Source organism: Triturus cristatus, chromosome 1_2 (assembly GCF_964204655.1).
Source record: "Triturus cristatus chromosome 1_2, aTriCri1.1, whole genome shotgun sequence".
In the NCBI taxonomy this organism is placed as follows: Eukaryota; Metazoa; Chordata; class Amphibia; order Caudata; family Salamandridae; genus Triturus; species Triturus cristatus.
In genome coordinates, this window is record NC_140580.1 from 1,188,211,307 (window position 1) to 1,188,228,013 (window position 16,707).

At 54.1% G+C, this 16,707-nt stretch overlaps 1 protein-coding gene across 2 annotated transcripts in view; it reads left to right on the plus strand.

The window, feature by feature from the left end:
• The window catches only part of TTC16 (tetratricopeptide repeat domain 16), a 535,487-nt gene that overhangs the window by 143,738 nt on the left and 375,042 nt on the right, over nt 1-16,707 (plus strand). Inside the window, exon 5 of one of the 2 annotated variants that reach the window (XM_085614130.1) lies at nt 9,958-10,101. The exons of the other annotated variant lie outside the window; for it this stretch is intronic. Within the exon in view, the coding sequence (XP_085470256.1) occupies nt 9,958-10,101 (144 nt within the window). The remainder of the gene's footprint in view (nt 1-9,957; nt 10,102-16,707) is intronic. 2 annotated transcript variants of the gene reach the window in all.

The window sequence follows — 16,707 nt, forward strand, 5'->3', positions numbered from 1 at the left end:
GTCCCCCAGCTCGAGGATTGAGAGCTGTGCGAAGGATACTCGGCATTAACTCTGAACCTAGAACTGTCCCGCTACCCCAACCCCCCTGTCAAGGAATTATCAAGCTTGTTGTATTGACCAAAGACTACCTTGCGTATCATAAAGATCCAAAGAATCTATAGATAAAGATCTCCGTCTACTGAAACGGACTGTGTGGTGTCCCTTTGTCAAGTAGTGCAAGCTCAGCGCGTGCGATCCTAAAGTACGAGACCCCTTCCTGAAGGGGCCTCCCCGCCGGTGCTCGGCCTGGTTCTGGGAGAGGTTGGTCACGGGGTGGTCAGGAACGTGTTCTGTAACCCCCCTGAGATCGCCCCTTCCAACATTTGGTGGCAGGCGACGGGATCCGAGCCGACACCTAGAGATCGTACAGTAAACGGCTGACGCACTACCGAACAAAGATGGAAGAAGGAACCGCCATGAGTACCGCGAGTCCTACGTTCCGAGAGGACCGGTTGGAAGAGTATACGCATCAAGAATTAAAACAGTTTTGCAAAGACCTTAGAATCGCTACCAACGGATTAAGCACAAAAGAAGATTTCCCGAAAGCATTGAAAGCCTGGATAGAATCCGGAGCTTCCCCTTCCCAAACCGAAGGTGACGCTCGAGAGGGGGAACTGCCGAACGAACTCCGAAGCACCCCGGTGAGGAGCAACGCCCCAGAGGGGGGCCTATCCCCGGAGGAACTAGCGGACCGGGAAAGGAGCCGCAGCCACGAACTAGAACTGGCAAAGCTTAAGATAGAGGGAGAGCTAAAATTGGCCGAAAAAAAGTTAGCTGTAGAACAGTTACGCCTACAAGGGGAACTTGAGGAAAGAAACGCCAGCGAGAACACGAAGAAAGAAAACTTTAACTGGAACACGAGCGCAGCCTAAAAGAGATCGAACTCAAAGCCAAGAATAAGGAATCCAGCCCCTCGGGGAATCAAGAGACCTCTCCCCCAATGGAACCAAAGGTACACATCCCCAAGGATGTGGTGAAAGAGTATTACAAAAACGACGACATCCAGCAATGGTTCAAGGCCTACGAGGTCTCCATGACCTCCCACCGAGTTCCACAGAAGGATTGGGGGGCGGGCTTGTGGTGCCGGTTCCTGAGTGAGGGGAGAGACACCCTGCTGGACCTGCCTTCCACCGTGCTAAATTCATACAGCCACATGAAAGAGGCCTTATTAGCGAGATATGGACTCACCCCCGAGATGTACCGGCAACGGTTCTGAGACTGCAAAAAGATACCCGGTACTACGTGGGTGGAGTACGTAAACTTTTACAGCAGAGCCTTGGACAGGTGGATCAAGGGCAGCAAGGTCTCCACCTTTGAGGAGCTGTTCGACCTAATCGCTTGGGAACATTTGTCCGACAATTGCTTTGTAGAGTTACGCCAGCACCTCCTCGTCAGCAAGCTCACAGATCCTCGGAAACTGGCTGTTGAAGCTGACCGCTGGGTGAACACCCGGGCCACCCGGGGCCCCGTGGGAGACTACAGCCGCCACAGTCAGGGACCTCCCCGCCAGAGGGATGGGGGGAACCAGGGAAGACAGAGGGAATTCCAGGCAGGCCCCCAGCATAGTCCCCCCAGAAACCAACCCCCGCACTTTCCAGCACCACCTCCAGCCAGCACGGGGCCCCCGGGGAGACAGGGACCCCGAGTCAAGATCACCTGTTACCGATGCCAACAGACTGGTCACTACGCCAGTGACCCCCTATGTCCCATGTACCAACAGGCCGCAGCGAACGCTCCCCCAGCCCGACAGATGGCCACCGTGGCCCTAAGGGAAGAGATGGAGGACACCGAGGAGTGGGAGCCTGCAGCCATGGCCCTGGTCTCCCTAGGAGACCGAGAAATGGTTCCCGGAACTCCCTTACCCGCCAACACCAAGAAATACCGACAGCAGGTGACGGTCAACGGTCACCGAGTCGAGGCCCTCCGTGACACCGGGGCGAGTGTCACAGCGGTCCACGGCCACCTGGTCGCCGAAGACCAGATACTACCCGACGTCTTCTGTCCAGTTATATCCTCGGACAATTCCGAGAGCCTCTGCAGGATGGCCCTGGTACCCTTCGAATGGGGGGAGTAACCGGTAAATTGAGAGTGGCCGTCCGAACCTCCCAGCCAGTAGACTGCCTCCTGGGCAACGATCTTGAGAGCTCCCTGTGGGGACAGGTGGAACGAAGGGCCCACCTAGGAATGATGGGCTTACCCGAATGGGTGTGCGCCACCACGTGCTCCATGTCAGCCCGATCGCCTCCCCTCGAGGGAGGTGAGGCCCCAACCCTGAACCCAGTCGCCATCCCCAAGGGACGGGTCAGGCTACCCGAACCCGATGACCGCCCCCCGGAAGGGGAACCCGTCCCCGACAACGGACCATTATATCGGGACCCCGAGCAAATGACGGAGCTAGGTGACCTGCTCGAGTTGGCGCAATGGCACTTTGAGGGGGGCCCCTCCCGGGAGGAGTTCTGCAGAGAACAAGCCGCCTGCCCTTCCCTCATCGGACTCCGGCAGCAGGCCGAAGCCCAGGCGGCGGGCGACAGGTCCGGAACCCATTGGGTGTATTGGGAAAACAACCTCCTGTACAGTGAGCAGAAGTCTGCCGAGCTAGGCTCGGCCCGGGTACTGGTGGTACCCCTGCGCTTCCGGGACTTCCTCCTGGGCCTAGCGCACGATGTGCCCCTGGCGGGACACTTGGGCCAAGACAAAACCTATCATCGCTTAGTCACCCACTTCTATTGGCCCAAGATGCGAGCTAATGTCAAGGCCCACTGTAAGTCATGTCCCACGTGCCAGGCCAGCGGAAAAAGTGTCGGAAAGCGCAAGGCGCCACTACAACCCTTCCCCGTCGTTAGTACCCCCTTCGAGCGGGTGAGGATAGACATCGTGGGACCTCTGGACCCAAGGACCACCCAGGGCCACCGGTTCATCCTCATACTGGTGGACCATGCCACCCGCTACCCCGAGGCCATCCCCCTCTGAACCGCGACGGCCCCCGTGGTGGGACGAGCCTTGATGGGGATATTCTCCCGCGTCGGGTTCCCTCGCGAGGTCGTGAGTGATCGCGGCACTAACTTTATCTCGAAGTACATGAAGTCCTTATAGCAGCAATGTGGGGTATCGTACAAATTCACCACCCCGTACCATCCCCAAGGCAATGGTCTAGTGGAACGGTTTAACCGGACCCTGAAGGGGATGATCATGAGCCTCGAAGAGCCCCTCAGTCGCAGGTGGGACCTCCTCCTCCCCTGCCTCCTGTTCGCCTACCGGGAAGTCCCCCCAAAATCCCTGGGGTTCAGCCCATTCGAATTGCTCTACGGGCACCCCGTCCAGGGACCCCTGAGCCTGGTCAAGGAGGGCTGGGAGACCACCCCCGAGGGCCCCCCCAGGATGTATTCCGATACATCCTGGCGCTCCGCAACCAGACTCGGAAATTCCGAGAGCTCGCCGAAGCAAATCTCGAGACTAGCCAGGAGGAGATGAAGCGCTGGTATGACCAGAATGCCACTCTGGTCGAGTTCCAGCCGGGTCAACAGGTCTGGGTGATGGCCCCGGTGAAACCCTGCGCTCTCCAAGACAAATGGACTGGACCCTTCAAGGTCGTAGAGCGGAAGAGTCAAGTCACCTATTTAGTTGACGTTCAGTCCCCTCGGAACCCCCTCCGGGTCCTCCACGTGAACCGCCTCAAACCTCACTTCGTGAGGACGGAGTTGAGTTTGCTCCTGGCCACCGACGATGGGACCGAGGAGGACACCGAGCCCCTCCCGGACCTCCTGTGCGCTAATGAAAAAGATGGCTCTATAGAAGGAGTGAGACTTTCCTTCTCCCTCACCCCCCAGCAATACGACGATTGCCGCCAGCTATTGGGGCAATTTGCAGACCTCTTCTCCCTCACCCCCAGGGTCACCGACTGGTGTGCCCACGACGTGGATACCGGAGACAGCCCGCCAGTATGGCACAGAGCCTACCGCGTCCCTGACAGGGTCCGGACCTGCATCCAGGCCGAGGTAGCCAAGATGCTAGCCCTAGGGGTGGTCGAACCCTCCGACAGTCCCTGGGCCAGCCCCGTGGTACTGGTTCCGAAAGCAGCGGCCCCTGGGGTCGCCCCTGAACTAAGGTTCTGTGTGGACTACCGGGGGCTCAACGCGGTCACCCGAGCCAACGCTCACCCTATTCCCCGCGCAGACGAGCTCATTGACCACCTTGGGGCTGCTCACTACCTCAGCACCTTCGACTTGACCTGCGGGTACTGGCAAATTGCGCTCACCAAGGGAGCCAAGGAGTGGTCCGCCTTCTCCACCCCAGATGGGCACTATCGCTTCCGAGTCATGCCCTTTGGAATGAAAAATGCCCCGGCCACCTTCCAGCGGCTGGTCAACAGGGTCCTGGCCGGGCTGGAAGAGTTCAGCGCCGCGTACCTAGACGACATTGCGGTGTTCAGCTCCCAATGGACCGAACACCTCCAGCACCTCCGACAGGTGCTGATGGCCCTGCGCCAAGCGGGCCTAACCGTCAAAGCCAGCAAATGCCAAATTGGACAAGGTTCAGTGGTTTACCTGGGACACCAGATCGGGAGCGGGCAGGTCGCCCCCCTCCAGCTCAAGATCAATGCCATCTTGGCCTGGGAACCCCCTGCGACCCAGACAGATGTCCGGGCCTTCTTAGGCCTCACCGGCTACTACCGAAGATTCATTAAAAACTATGGCAGCATAGTAGGCCCCCTCACAGAGCTAACCTTCAAGAAACAGCCGAAGAGAGTACAATGGACCCCCCCTTGCCAAGAGGCGTTCGACGCCATAAACACCGCGATGTGTACTGCCCCCGTGCTCCAAGCCCCCGACTACTCCAAGGAATTTGTAGTCCAGACGGACGCTTCGGAGCACGGCATCGGGGCCGTCCTCTCACAATTCAACGAGAAGGGCCTAGACCAGCCCGTAGCCTTCATTAGCCTCCGGCTACTACCCCTGGAACGACGGTGGAGCACCATTGAAAGAGAGGCCTTCGCAGTAGTCTGGGCACTAAAGAAACTACGGCCTTACTTGTTCGGATCCCACTTCCGAGTCCAAACAGATCATCGACCCTTACGGTGGTTGATGCAAATGAGAGGAGAGAACCCCAAACTGCTGCGATGGTCGAGCTCCCTCCCGGGGATGGACTTCACCGTAGAGCATCGCCCAGGTACTGACCACGCCAACGCTGACGGCCTGTCCCGATTCTTCCACCTCAGCGAGGAGAACCCCCAAGAGGATGGGTAGTTCTCCCCGACTTTCAGCTGGGGGGGACACGTGTGGGGCCCGGCCTCGTGGCGTGGGCCTCCATGACCATTAGCACCCCAGCACAACCCTTACACCACCCCTGATCCCTGGTTATAGCCGCCCGGCCGCCCCACCCCGTATCTACCGAAGGCCCCCGGCCACCATGTCCCGATGTCCCAATGGCCGGCCCGGGGCCCCAGCGAAACCTAGACCCTAAACGCGCCATGCCCGGCCGAGGGAGAGGGAACCCCCCAAGCAAGATAGGGAGGAGTAGTCTCTGTCACACCTCTGACCTCCTCCCAATAGAGGATTTCGATCGCCCTCCGGGCCCCCAGGGAGCTGGCTCCCCGCATTCTGGGTGTCTGGAGTCCCTCCCGGCCCAACTCGAAAGGATCAAAGAGCCGTGCGGCAGGAAATCCCAACACACCGCCCCCAGACACCAAGACCCCTCTCTGTGAGGACGCCGAACTTCAAAGAGAAGAAGGCGTATAACAGGGGGTGCTGAGGGGGACTGGGGTAGAGAAGCCCTGGAACTAAGAGAGACCTGCGGACCTGGTCGCGGCTCGACAAAACTGGAAAGAAGGACGCTACCTGATCCTCGGAGACCATCTGAGCCCTGCTGACGTTGTCGCGGCTCCCGAGAACACTAAACACCGGAGACCAGCTGAGAGACTCGCGGCTCTCCCCGACCCTAAGACCATCGGAGCCCTGCTGAGAGACTCGCGGCTCCCACCAACTCCAAGACCGGCTGAGCCTGCCGAGTGAATCGCGGCTCCCCGAAGATAACCCGATCGACAGTTCTTTCCCGCCGGAGCCCTGCGGACGTGGTTGCGGCTCGAGAATACACTGGTCCGGCTGGGCCCGAGACTGTACCGTGTCCCCTGGCTCGAGGATTGAGAGCTGTGCGAAGGATACTCGGCATTGACTCTGAACCTAGAACTGTACCGCTACCCCAACCCCCCTGTCAAGGAATTATCAAGCTTGTTGTATTGACCAAAGACTACCTTGCGGATCATAAAGATCCAAAGAATCTATAGATAAAGATCTCCGTCTACTGAAACCGACTGTGTGGTGTCCCTTTGTCAAGTAGTGCAAGCTCAGCGTGTGCGATCCTAAAGTATGAGACCCCTTCCTGAAGGGGCCTCCCCGCCGGTGCTCGGCCTGGTTCTGGGAGAGGTGGGTCACGGGGTGGTCAGGAACGTGTTCTGTAACCCCCCTGAGATCGCCCCTTCCAACAGTTAGTGATCTGATTGGTGGATAGGTTTAGGGTTTCAGATTGGTTCCTGGGGCTGGACTTTCTATTGGATATAGGACTTAGGGTTTCCTGTGTGATTGGCTGCTGGGACTAGGGTTGAGATTAGGCCTAGGGTTCCGCTTTCTATTGGATATAGGGTTTAGGGTTTCTTGTGTTATTGGTTTCTGGGAATAGGGTTGGGACTAGGTTGGGATGTACGCTCTGTATTGGACTTAGGGTTTAGGGCCTTGTGCCTGATTGAGTGCCTGGACTAGGGCTATGATTTGTTGTAAGGGCTTGGTGTCCTATTGGTTCTAGGATTTAGGGCTAGTGTTGTGAGTGGTTAGGGTTAGGGCTAGGGTTTCCATTGGCCAAAGCTTAGGTTGTCTCATCCCGAGCATCAAGGCTAAGGGCATAGAGAACGAGGGTGAGTGCCTGTTTGAGCCTGTTCGAGACTGGTCGGAACTAGGGCTAGAAATGCTGCCCATTCTTATAAACACCAGCACCCACCCTACCCCATCCACATTCACAAACAGAGTAACACACTCACAGCACATGTACTCCACTCATTTACTACAAACTGTGTGTTCCTGTGCAGCCACTCCTGTAGTGTGTGTCTCCATGATTGTTTGTTGTGTGGTGCAGGGTGTGTATTGACCTGGCTTGTTGTTGTGCATGGGGTGCACAGGAGGGGCACATGGCATGTGCCTTCATGGGGTGTGCTAGTGTGTGGTGGGAGGGGGTGTGGCCCTGTGGTCTTTGTGCCCTGCCCATGCCTGGCACTGGCCCTGCCTTCTGCATTGTGCACATGTATTTGCTTGTGTTCGCCGCTGCGGTGACGTGGCTGGGACATTGCTGCATGGTGGTGGTAGCTGTGTGTCCAGGATGCAGCGGGGTGACTTTGTGGCAGGTGGGTGATGTGTGGGTGTCCTTGTGGATGTGTCCCTGTCCCCCCTAGGGTATCTGATGTGGATTTGGACCCTGTGTCAGCCCGTGTGTTGTGTTTGTGTTGTTGCGTACCTGCGGCGGCGTCCGCGGCTGGTCCATAAGTTCCTGGTGATGTAGCAGGTACAGCACCGGAAAGACGTGTAGAGCTGGGTCCATGGCGGTCGTGACCGGGGCTCTGGTTTTGCGCTCCGCTGTCGAGCTTCCACCGTCTCTGGTTGGGCGGTGTCTCCGCTGTGGTGCGTTGCTTGCTTGAGTCATCCTAATTTGTGGAGCGGGGCAGACGTCATTCCGCACGGCGGTGTGTCTCCTTTGGCTCCCACCACTGTGGTGGCAGGCGCACTTTGATGGCAGTACGCGTCGCACCTCCGGCGGTCAGGAAATGGCCTATGTTTGGCCATACTAATATGGCGGGCGTGAGGACCGCTGCTCGCGGGTGGAAAAAGGCCTTTTTCCGCACCGCCAGCGCAACGGTGGTGCCACCGCCCAACATCCTAATGGGCCTCCTAATGTCATCCATACCCCACCTTTCTCTTTCAAACCGCACTTCACAAAAGCAGGGGTCCCTCAAGGCGCTATCATCCGACCCATGCTTTTCAACATCTACATGAAGTCATTACCTACACTGATCAATCAATTTCACCTCACGTACTATAACTATGCAGATAACACGCAAATACTCCTGCAACTGCAATGCCCCAAAGATATTGGAAACTCGACAATTTTCAGTTGTCTCAGAGCTGTGGATCAATGGATGATATGGAGCCATCTCAAATTGAATGCTTCCAAAATGGGAATTCTCACGTGTCGCAATTGGAAACATTATGACCCACTCGCCCCCTGGCCTGATGATCTGGGAACACCACCTAAAATATCGAAGGACATAAGAAACCTCAGAATGAACATGGACTCCAAGCTATCAATGAATGCCTAAGTGGACAAACTAGCAAGATCAAGCTTTGGTACTATAAAAACTCTGCGGCAAATCTTCCCCCATTTGGGATTTCCACACAAGGTCCAGGCTACCATCTCCCTTTTTTTGTCTAAACTTGATTACGCCAATAGCCTCTACCATGGCGTACCTTTAACGACCATGAAAAGACTGCAACGGATTCAGAACTCGGCTGCCAGACTACTCAGACATATCAAACCGCGAGACCACATCTTCCCTGCCTTGAAAGCCGGGAAAGCTGGATTGCAAGAAGATCCATGTTCAAGCTGCTTTGCATCACCCACAAAGCGATACTTGGAACGCGACCGCTCCTCATCAGGAAGAAAATCACCAAATACATTCAACACAGGAACCTTCACTCTAGAGTCCCAAGATACAAGTAAAAAACAATGGGTTTCTCTGTTCAAGCAAACTATGGAACTCTTTAACCCCCAACATAAGATCCACGGACAACCACGTTATCTTCAGAAAACTACTCAAGAATTGTCTCTTCCCCACATAAGCACCGTACGCAAACAGAAAGAAATATACAGCATATCCCTCTATATATAAGCATTTATTTGTACTGTAGATATGCACCTATATATGTGTATTGCTTTGTATAAATGTGTAGAATACTTATGTATAAAAATATATTATATATAGATATTCATTATTTCTGCTTCACCAATGTATGTATTACTGATAGTTGCATCTATATACATTCAATGTACTTATGGATCTATATCTTTATTACTTTTGGATCTATATATTTATTACTTTTACTTATGTATTACTTTTCTTCTAACTCGGCATATCCAATGCACTACCCTATTTCTCAGCCTATACCGCTCTCAATATATCCGTTACCTCCACTCTCTCATTCATCCCAAACCCCATACACTACTGTGATCCCCAAAATAACCCTTTCGAGGCTCTTCCCTACTCCACACCTCCTTGCACCACCAGACACCTCTTTTACTATTGCATTCCCCAAAACAAGCCTTTCTAAACCCTCCCTCTGACTCTTCCCCCTCCACCTCCCTTTTACTCATCCAAAGCCTCCTCCTACTGCTATCGGCTAAAAATAAAATAAAAATCCTTCCCTTCTATCCCTCCACTATGCTTTTCAATCCAAACAACAGACTAACATGTCCACCACTCAAATTACTTTCATATTTCACTATACTAATTCACCACTAATCCTTTATGCGTTCCAGAGTAGCGCGCTACTCGCCGAAAAAGCTCTTCGACGCCTCGTCATTGGTAGTAAGCGCTATATAATTGCAATTCCAATACAATACATTACCTTTGTTCTGTCTTCTGTGGGAGTTTGTGCTCTCTTTGTTGGTTTTATGTTTATGTGCCTCCTAACTTTTACTTTGTCTTTTCATTTGGAGTTTGTGTACCCTCTTACATTTGCTTTTATGTTTGGGTGTTTCTGTGCCACCGTATGTTTGGTTTGTCTATTCTATGGGAGTTAGTCTGCCCTCATGTGTTTGCTTGTATTTGGTCTGAGTGTTTCTGTACCCCTTTAAGCTGAGCCCTCTCCGGTCTTTTTTCAGATAGAGCTGTATTTAAAGAAGGCTGAAGCATTTTTGCAGCTCTGTGATTTCCAGTCTGCTGCATTGAACCTGAAGAAGGCCTGTTCTGCCGCCTCTCCAAAGGAAGAACACCTGTCGCTCCTGGCGTTCACTCTGTACCTTCAGGTACTTAACCACTGTCCCTCCAGGCATTTACTCTTTGAAAAACGCATGTCTCGTGTGACATTAACGCATTGTCTACAGGTAATGAAATCCTTCCCCTCTTGGTAATCCCTCACTGTCCACAGGTGAAGGCCTTCTGTAACTCCTGACATTCACCCACTGTATACAGGTGAAGAATGCCTGTCCATCCTGACATTCACATCTTCTCTATAGGTGAAGAACACTGACATTCACTCAATGTTTACAGGTGAAGAACACCTCTACCTTTGGACGTTCCTCCACTTTATACAGGTGAAGAATACCTGTCCATCTTGACATTCACCCACTGTATACAGGTGAAGAATACCTGTCCATCCTGACATTCACTCATTGTATACAGGTGAAGAATACCTGTCCATCCTGACATTCACCCACTGTATACAGGTGAAGAATACCTGTCCATCCTGACATTCACCCACTGTATACAGGTGAAGAATACCTGTCCATCCTGACATTCACACATTCCCAACAGGTGAAGAACATGGACAGTCACTCAGGGCCCGATTCGCAGAACTAATTTAAGACAAAATCCTAAACTTACTACTTTTGGTATTCACAGAAGTTAGGATTTTGTCTTAAGTTTGTCTTAAGTTTGTATTAAGTCTGTCTTAAGTCTGTCTTAAGACTGTCTTAAGACTGTCTTAAGTTTGTCTTAATACAAACTTAAGACAAAATCCCAACTTCTGTGAATACCAAAAGTAGTAAATTTAGGACTTTGTCTTAAGTTAGTTCTGTGAATCGGCCCCTCAATATTTACAGGCGAAGAACACCTCTACCTTTGGACGTTCCTCCACTTTATACAGGTGAAGAATACCCCTCCATCCTGACTGTCAGACCTAAAGACCTTTGGTAGCTTGGCTCAGGTGGAAAGACCTAGTTCCAGTGTAGCATGTCGTGCTTGCATCCCACTCACCTCAGCACTCCAGCGTACCACCACTAAAAACGACACTACACCAGAGGATTTAGAAAAATTAGAAAAGCTTTATCTTTCCTTCTATCATGTTTTTCTTTTCCTTCAAATGAAACCAATCAGTTTTTATCTACATCACGTTAGGGTCAAAACATGTCATCGTGACTAGATTGGCATTGCATAAATATCTTAGACCTGGTATGAAATCAAGCGCACCATCTGGTGGTCAAACACAGCACAGCAAATTCCATAGCGCTTTAAATAGTGTTATTAAACATAGCGCTGCTCATAGCGATTTCATAGCACCTTAAATAGAGTTATTAAACATAGCGCTACTCATAGCGATTTCATAGCACCTTAAATAGAGTTATTAAACCTAGCGCTACTCATAGCGATTTCATAGCACCTTAAATAGAGTTATTAAACCTAGCGCTGCACTTAGCGATTTCATAGCACCTTAAATAGCGTTATTAAACTTAGCGCTGCACATAACGATTTCATAGCACCTTAAATAGAGTTATTAAACTTAGCGCTGCACATAGCAATTTCATAGCACCTTAAATAGAGTTATTAAACTTAGCGCTGCACATAGCGATTTCATAGCACCTTAAATAGAGTTATTAAACTTAGCGCTGCACATAGCGATTTCATAGCACCTTAAATAGGGTTATTAGACTTAGTGCTGCACATAGCGCTGCATCTGGCAGAACATCCGCACTTCAATTATGGGATCAATAACACGTCAGATATGGCCCTCCAGCATAACGTAGTGATCCAGGAATCAATAGCGCTTTAACACATGGCAAGTCTTTGAGGCACCTGCTGGACCCTTCTCCCCGTGGGTCACCTCGTGAAGGGGGACCGTGGCCCAGTTCAATCACGCTCTGGGGTCATAGGGGGCCTCACGTTGGATCTCCCCGGGGGAGGGGAGTGCTCCGGGCTTCGTGGGCCTGCCGCCCTCCTCCCCGGAGATTACCTGTGTCTTTCGCCTTTTTCAGGCCCTTGCACCGGTCTCTAAGGCTTCGGGCCCGGGCCCACAGATGTCGGCTGGGAGTCCCGCGTTGCGGGGACTCCGGCAGATCTCCCCGTCAGCTCCGCATCGGGGAGGGATCCGGCAGAGGTGCGCCCGCAGCCGCCAATGGCAGTGCGGCCTGCGGGGGCGCGGCTCACAGATTGAATCCTGCAGCGGCGGCGTCGCGCAGTCCGCCCCCGTCACGTGACGGTGGATCACAGCTTCAGGCCTACGCGGCCTTCTTTGAACTCCGGCGGCCCTCTCCTCCCAGAGAGCCGCGTCGATGAGGCTGCGACGGCAGCGGCGGGGCCCCGGTCCTCCCCGCGGGCCTCAAGGATGGCAGGAACAGGCGACACGGCCCAGGGCCACGGCAGTAAGTTACCCTCTGGGACAGCCCCGATGGGGGTGGCACAAATTAAGGGGTGGCGATGTTCTCTTTGCCTAGCGCTTCCTTTTTCCTCACACAAATTAAGGGGTGGCGATGCTCTCAGCGCCTAGCGCTTCCTTCTGCCTCACACAAATTAAGGGGTGGCGATGTTCTCAGCGCCTAGCGCTCCCTTCTTCCTCACAGCGACGCCCTGGCTCAGGGCAGGTGGGTTGGGAGGTGGCAGTCCACACGCCAGAGGCAGATCAAGATAGGGGGGGCCCAGGCCCAGTCAGGTAAGTAGAAGATAAGGTCGTAGGTGTTAACTCCTTTCCCCGGTTCTCTTCAGGGGTCCTGGCTAGGCGGGGAGCACAGAAAGGTTAACATGATCCCAGGGTCAGAGGCTGACGGCAGGGCTAGGTCACGAGGTAGGGGGCAGTGTCAACCGAGGGGGGGAGAAAGCAGGCCCTAAGAACAGTCAGTTTCCCCCTCCAGCGCACCTACCTCCCCACTCAGGTGCCTTACTCCTGACTACCTCACTTTACACAAAATGGCCGACGCACCTCACCTCTATATATAGCCTGGGCCCTGACTGTCCAGAGTGGCCCAGAAGGTTCTGGAACTCCTCATGTCAGCCTATGGCCCAGTCTCTGAGGTGATAGTTTAGGCCACCATTTTGTAGAGGAGCTCTCACTCTCCCTCCATTTTAGGGAAGCACCTTGCGCCACACCATCAATTAGTGATAATGGGGCACCCAGAGCCTCTAAGTCAACACCAAAAAAAACTAGTGGACAGAAAAATTAGAGGGTAAAGGAAGAAAAATGAGGAGGGGACAGCCAAAGGGCTGGCAGGTCTAACACGCGTCCCCCCCAGCTGAAAGTGGGGAGAGCTACCCAATCCCTTGGAAGTTCTCTTCACTAAGGCGGAAATACCTGGAGAGACCGTCAGCATTGGCGTGGTCCACTCCTGGGCGATGTTCCACCCTAAAGTCCATTCCCTGTAGGGAGATGGACCACCTCAACAACTTAGGATTCTCGCCCCTCATTTGCATCAGCCACCTGAGGGACCGGTGGTCGGTCTGAACCAGGAAGTGCGAGCCAAACAGGTATGACCGCAACTTCTTCAGAGCCCACACCACCGCAAAAGCCTCCCGTTCGATCGCACTCCACCTCTGTTCCCGGGGGAGTAGTCTCCTGGATAGGAAAACCACAGGTTGGTCCAGACCCTCTTCATTGAGCTGCGACAGCACTGCCCCGATGCTATGCTCCGACGCATCCGTTTGGACGATGAACTCCTTGGAGAAGTCAGGGGCCCTGAGGACAGGCGCCGCACACATTGCTTGTTTCAAGGTGTCAAAGGCTCGTTGACACACCTCGGTCCAGATTACCCGTCACCACGATAGTACCATACCCCTTGACAAAGCGTCGGTAGTAACCGGTGAGGCCCAGAAAGGCTCAGACCTCCGTCTGAGTCTTGGGGGGTTCCCAGGCCATGATGGTTTCAATCTTGGCCTGGAGGGGTTGCACCCTGCCCCGACCCACCAAGTGACCGAGGTACACTACCGACCCCTGCCCGATCTGGCACTTGCTGGCCTTGATCGTCAGGCCTGCCTGCTGCAGGGCCTGAAGGACAGCCTGAAGCTGACCCAAATGGTCCTCCCAGCTGCTGCTGAAGACGGCGATGTCATCCAGGTAAGCAACCGAGAAAGCCTCCATCCCAGAGAGGACCTGGTTCACCAGCCGCTGAAAAGTGGCAGGGGCGTTCTTGAGCCCAAAGGGCATCACGCAGAACTGGTAGTGACCCTCAGGTGTGGAGAAGGCTGACCTATCCTTTGCTCCATCTGTCAGGGAGATCTGCCAGTACCCGGATGTAAGGTCAAAGGTACTCAGATATAGGGCAGCTCCCAACCGGTCAATGAGCTCATCCGCCCTCAGGATAGGATGAGCATCGGTCTTCGTCACAGAGTTCAGTCCCCTGTAATCCACACAGAACCTGAGTTCTGGGGTAGTGCCCGGCGGGGCAGCTTTAGCTACCAGTACCACCGGACTGGAACAGGGACTGCTTGAAGGTTCAATCACTCCCAGCTCCAGCATCTTAGTGACTTCACCATGGATGCTAGCCTTCACCTTATCCGACAAGCGGTAGGACTTGGACTTCACAGGTGGGCTGTCCCCTGTGTCCACATCATGGGTACACAGATGAGTCCTTCCCGGGATAAGTGAGAACAGTGAAGCGTACTGCTCCAGAACCTGGCGGCAGTCTCTCCGCTGTTCAGGAGTTAGAGATGGTGAGAGGATCACTCCCTCTACCGACCCATCCTTCTCTTGGGACGCGAAAAGATCAGGGAGAGGTTCACTTTCCTCTTCCTCTGACCCATCAGTCACCATAATCAAAGTGACCTCTGATCTCTCTTGGTGGGGCTTGAGGCGGTTGACATGGAGCACCCGATGGGGCTGCCTGGGGGTCTTAAGATCCACCACATAGGTGACCTTGCCCTTCTTCTCAATCACCTCAAAGGGGCCTGACCAGCGATCCTGGAGGGTGCTAAGCTCTCCAAGCTCTATGACCCACACCTTCTGGCCAGGCTCCAGCTCCACCGGGTGAGCATTTTGGTCATACCACTCCTTCATGACCGTCTGGCTGGCTTCTAGGTTTTCGGAAGCTTGCTTCCACAACCTAGCCATTTGGCTACGAAAGCCCAGCATGTAGCTCACCACATCCGGGGGAAGTTTCCTGGGGGTCTTTTCCCATCCATCTTTCACCAGGCTGTGGGGTCCACGGACAGGGTGCCCATAAAACAGCTCGAAGGGGCTGAAGCCCACTCCCTTCTGCGGTACCTCCCTGTAGGAGAACAGTAAACAAGGCAGGAGGACGTCCCATTTCCTCCGCAGGCTCTCGGGCAGACTCCTGATCATGCCCTTCAAGGTTTTATTAAACCTCTCCACCAGACCATTGGTCTGAGGGTGATAAGGAGTGGAGAACTGACATAAAGTTGGTACCTCTGTCAGACACAACTTCCTTGGGGAACCCCATCCAGGTGAAAATCCCCATCAGGGCCCGTGCCACCACAGGTGCGGTAATGGTCCTCAGAGGAATAGCCTCTGGGTACCGGGTGGCATGATCCACCAGAACCAGGATAAACCTGAGACCGGCAGACGTTGGTGGATCCAATGGCCCAACAATGTCGATGGCCACCCTCTCAAAGGGGGTGCCAACGACAGGCAGTGGTTCCAGTGGAGCCTTCAGCTTCACCCCTGTTTTCCCACTAGCTTGGCAGGTGACACATGTCCTACAAAAAGTGTCGGACGTAATCCTCATCTGAGGCCAGTAGAAGTGAGGGACAAGCCGAGCAAAGGTCTTGTCCTGTCCCAAGTGTCCTGCCAAGGGTATCTCGTGAGCCAATTCCAAAAGGAAGGCTCGGTAACGCTGGGGAACCACCAAGTCCCGGGATGATCCATGCACCGGAGCCTTGGGTTCGCTATAGAGGAGACCATCTTCCCAATATATGTGGAAGTTCCCCGAATCGTTACCCGCTGCCTGGGCTTCGGCCTGTCACCGTAAACCCTCAAGGGTGGGGCACTCCTTCTGGGCCCGACAAAACTCCTCCCTGGTAGGTCCTCCCTCCACCTGCCATTCTGCAGGGGTAGGTAAGCCCTCCAGGGAAGTCACATCCCCCTCTGTGGACTCCGGGACCACCTCAGTTGCCCCATCCATCTTACGAGGTGCAGATGCCGGGGCAGGCTTCCCCTGTCCCCGTCTACCCTTTTTGGCAGCTGGTTGGGCCTTTGTCCCAGGCTCCAACCTCTGTGAACTCCTCCTCTGGGCAGTCACGGACCGCGTGTTGGCACAGGTCCACTCAGGCGACCCCAACATCTCCATATGAGCCTTGAACTCAACCTCCTTCCAGGCCGTATGTTCAAGGTCATTTCCCAACAGACAGTCGACCGTCATGGCAGGGCTTACCGCAACTCGAAGAGGACCCGCAACCCCTCCCCACTCAAAGGGAATCTGAGCCACCGGATAATGACCCTCTCGGTTGTCAGCCATCACAACCGGGTGGACTACGTTGGGAACCACCTGCTCTGGGGACATGAGCTGACTCCTTACCATAGTCATGCTGGCGCCTGTGTCCCTCAGAGCCTCCACCCTCTGGGCATTGATGGTGACCCATTGCCTGTACTTGCTAGTATTCGAGGGCACATGGGTCTTAGGAACCATCTCGCAGTCTCCCAGGGACACTAACGTTAGCCCTGCCCACTCATCTCCCTTATCTAGGGGCAACTC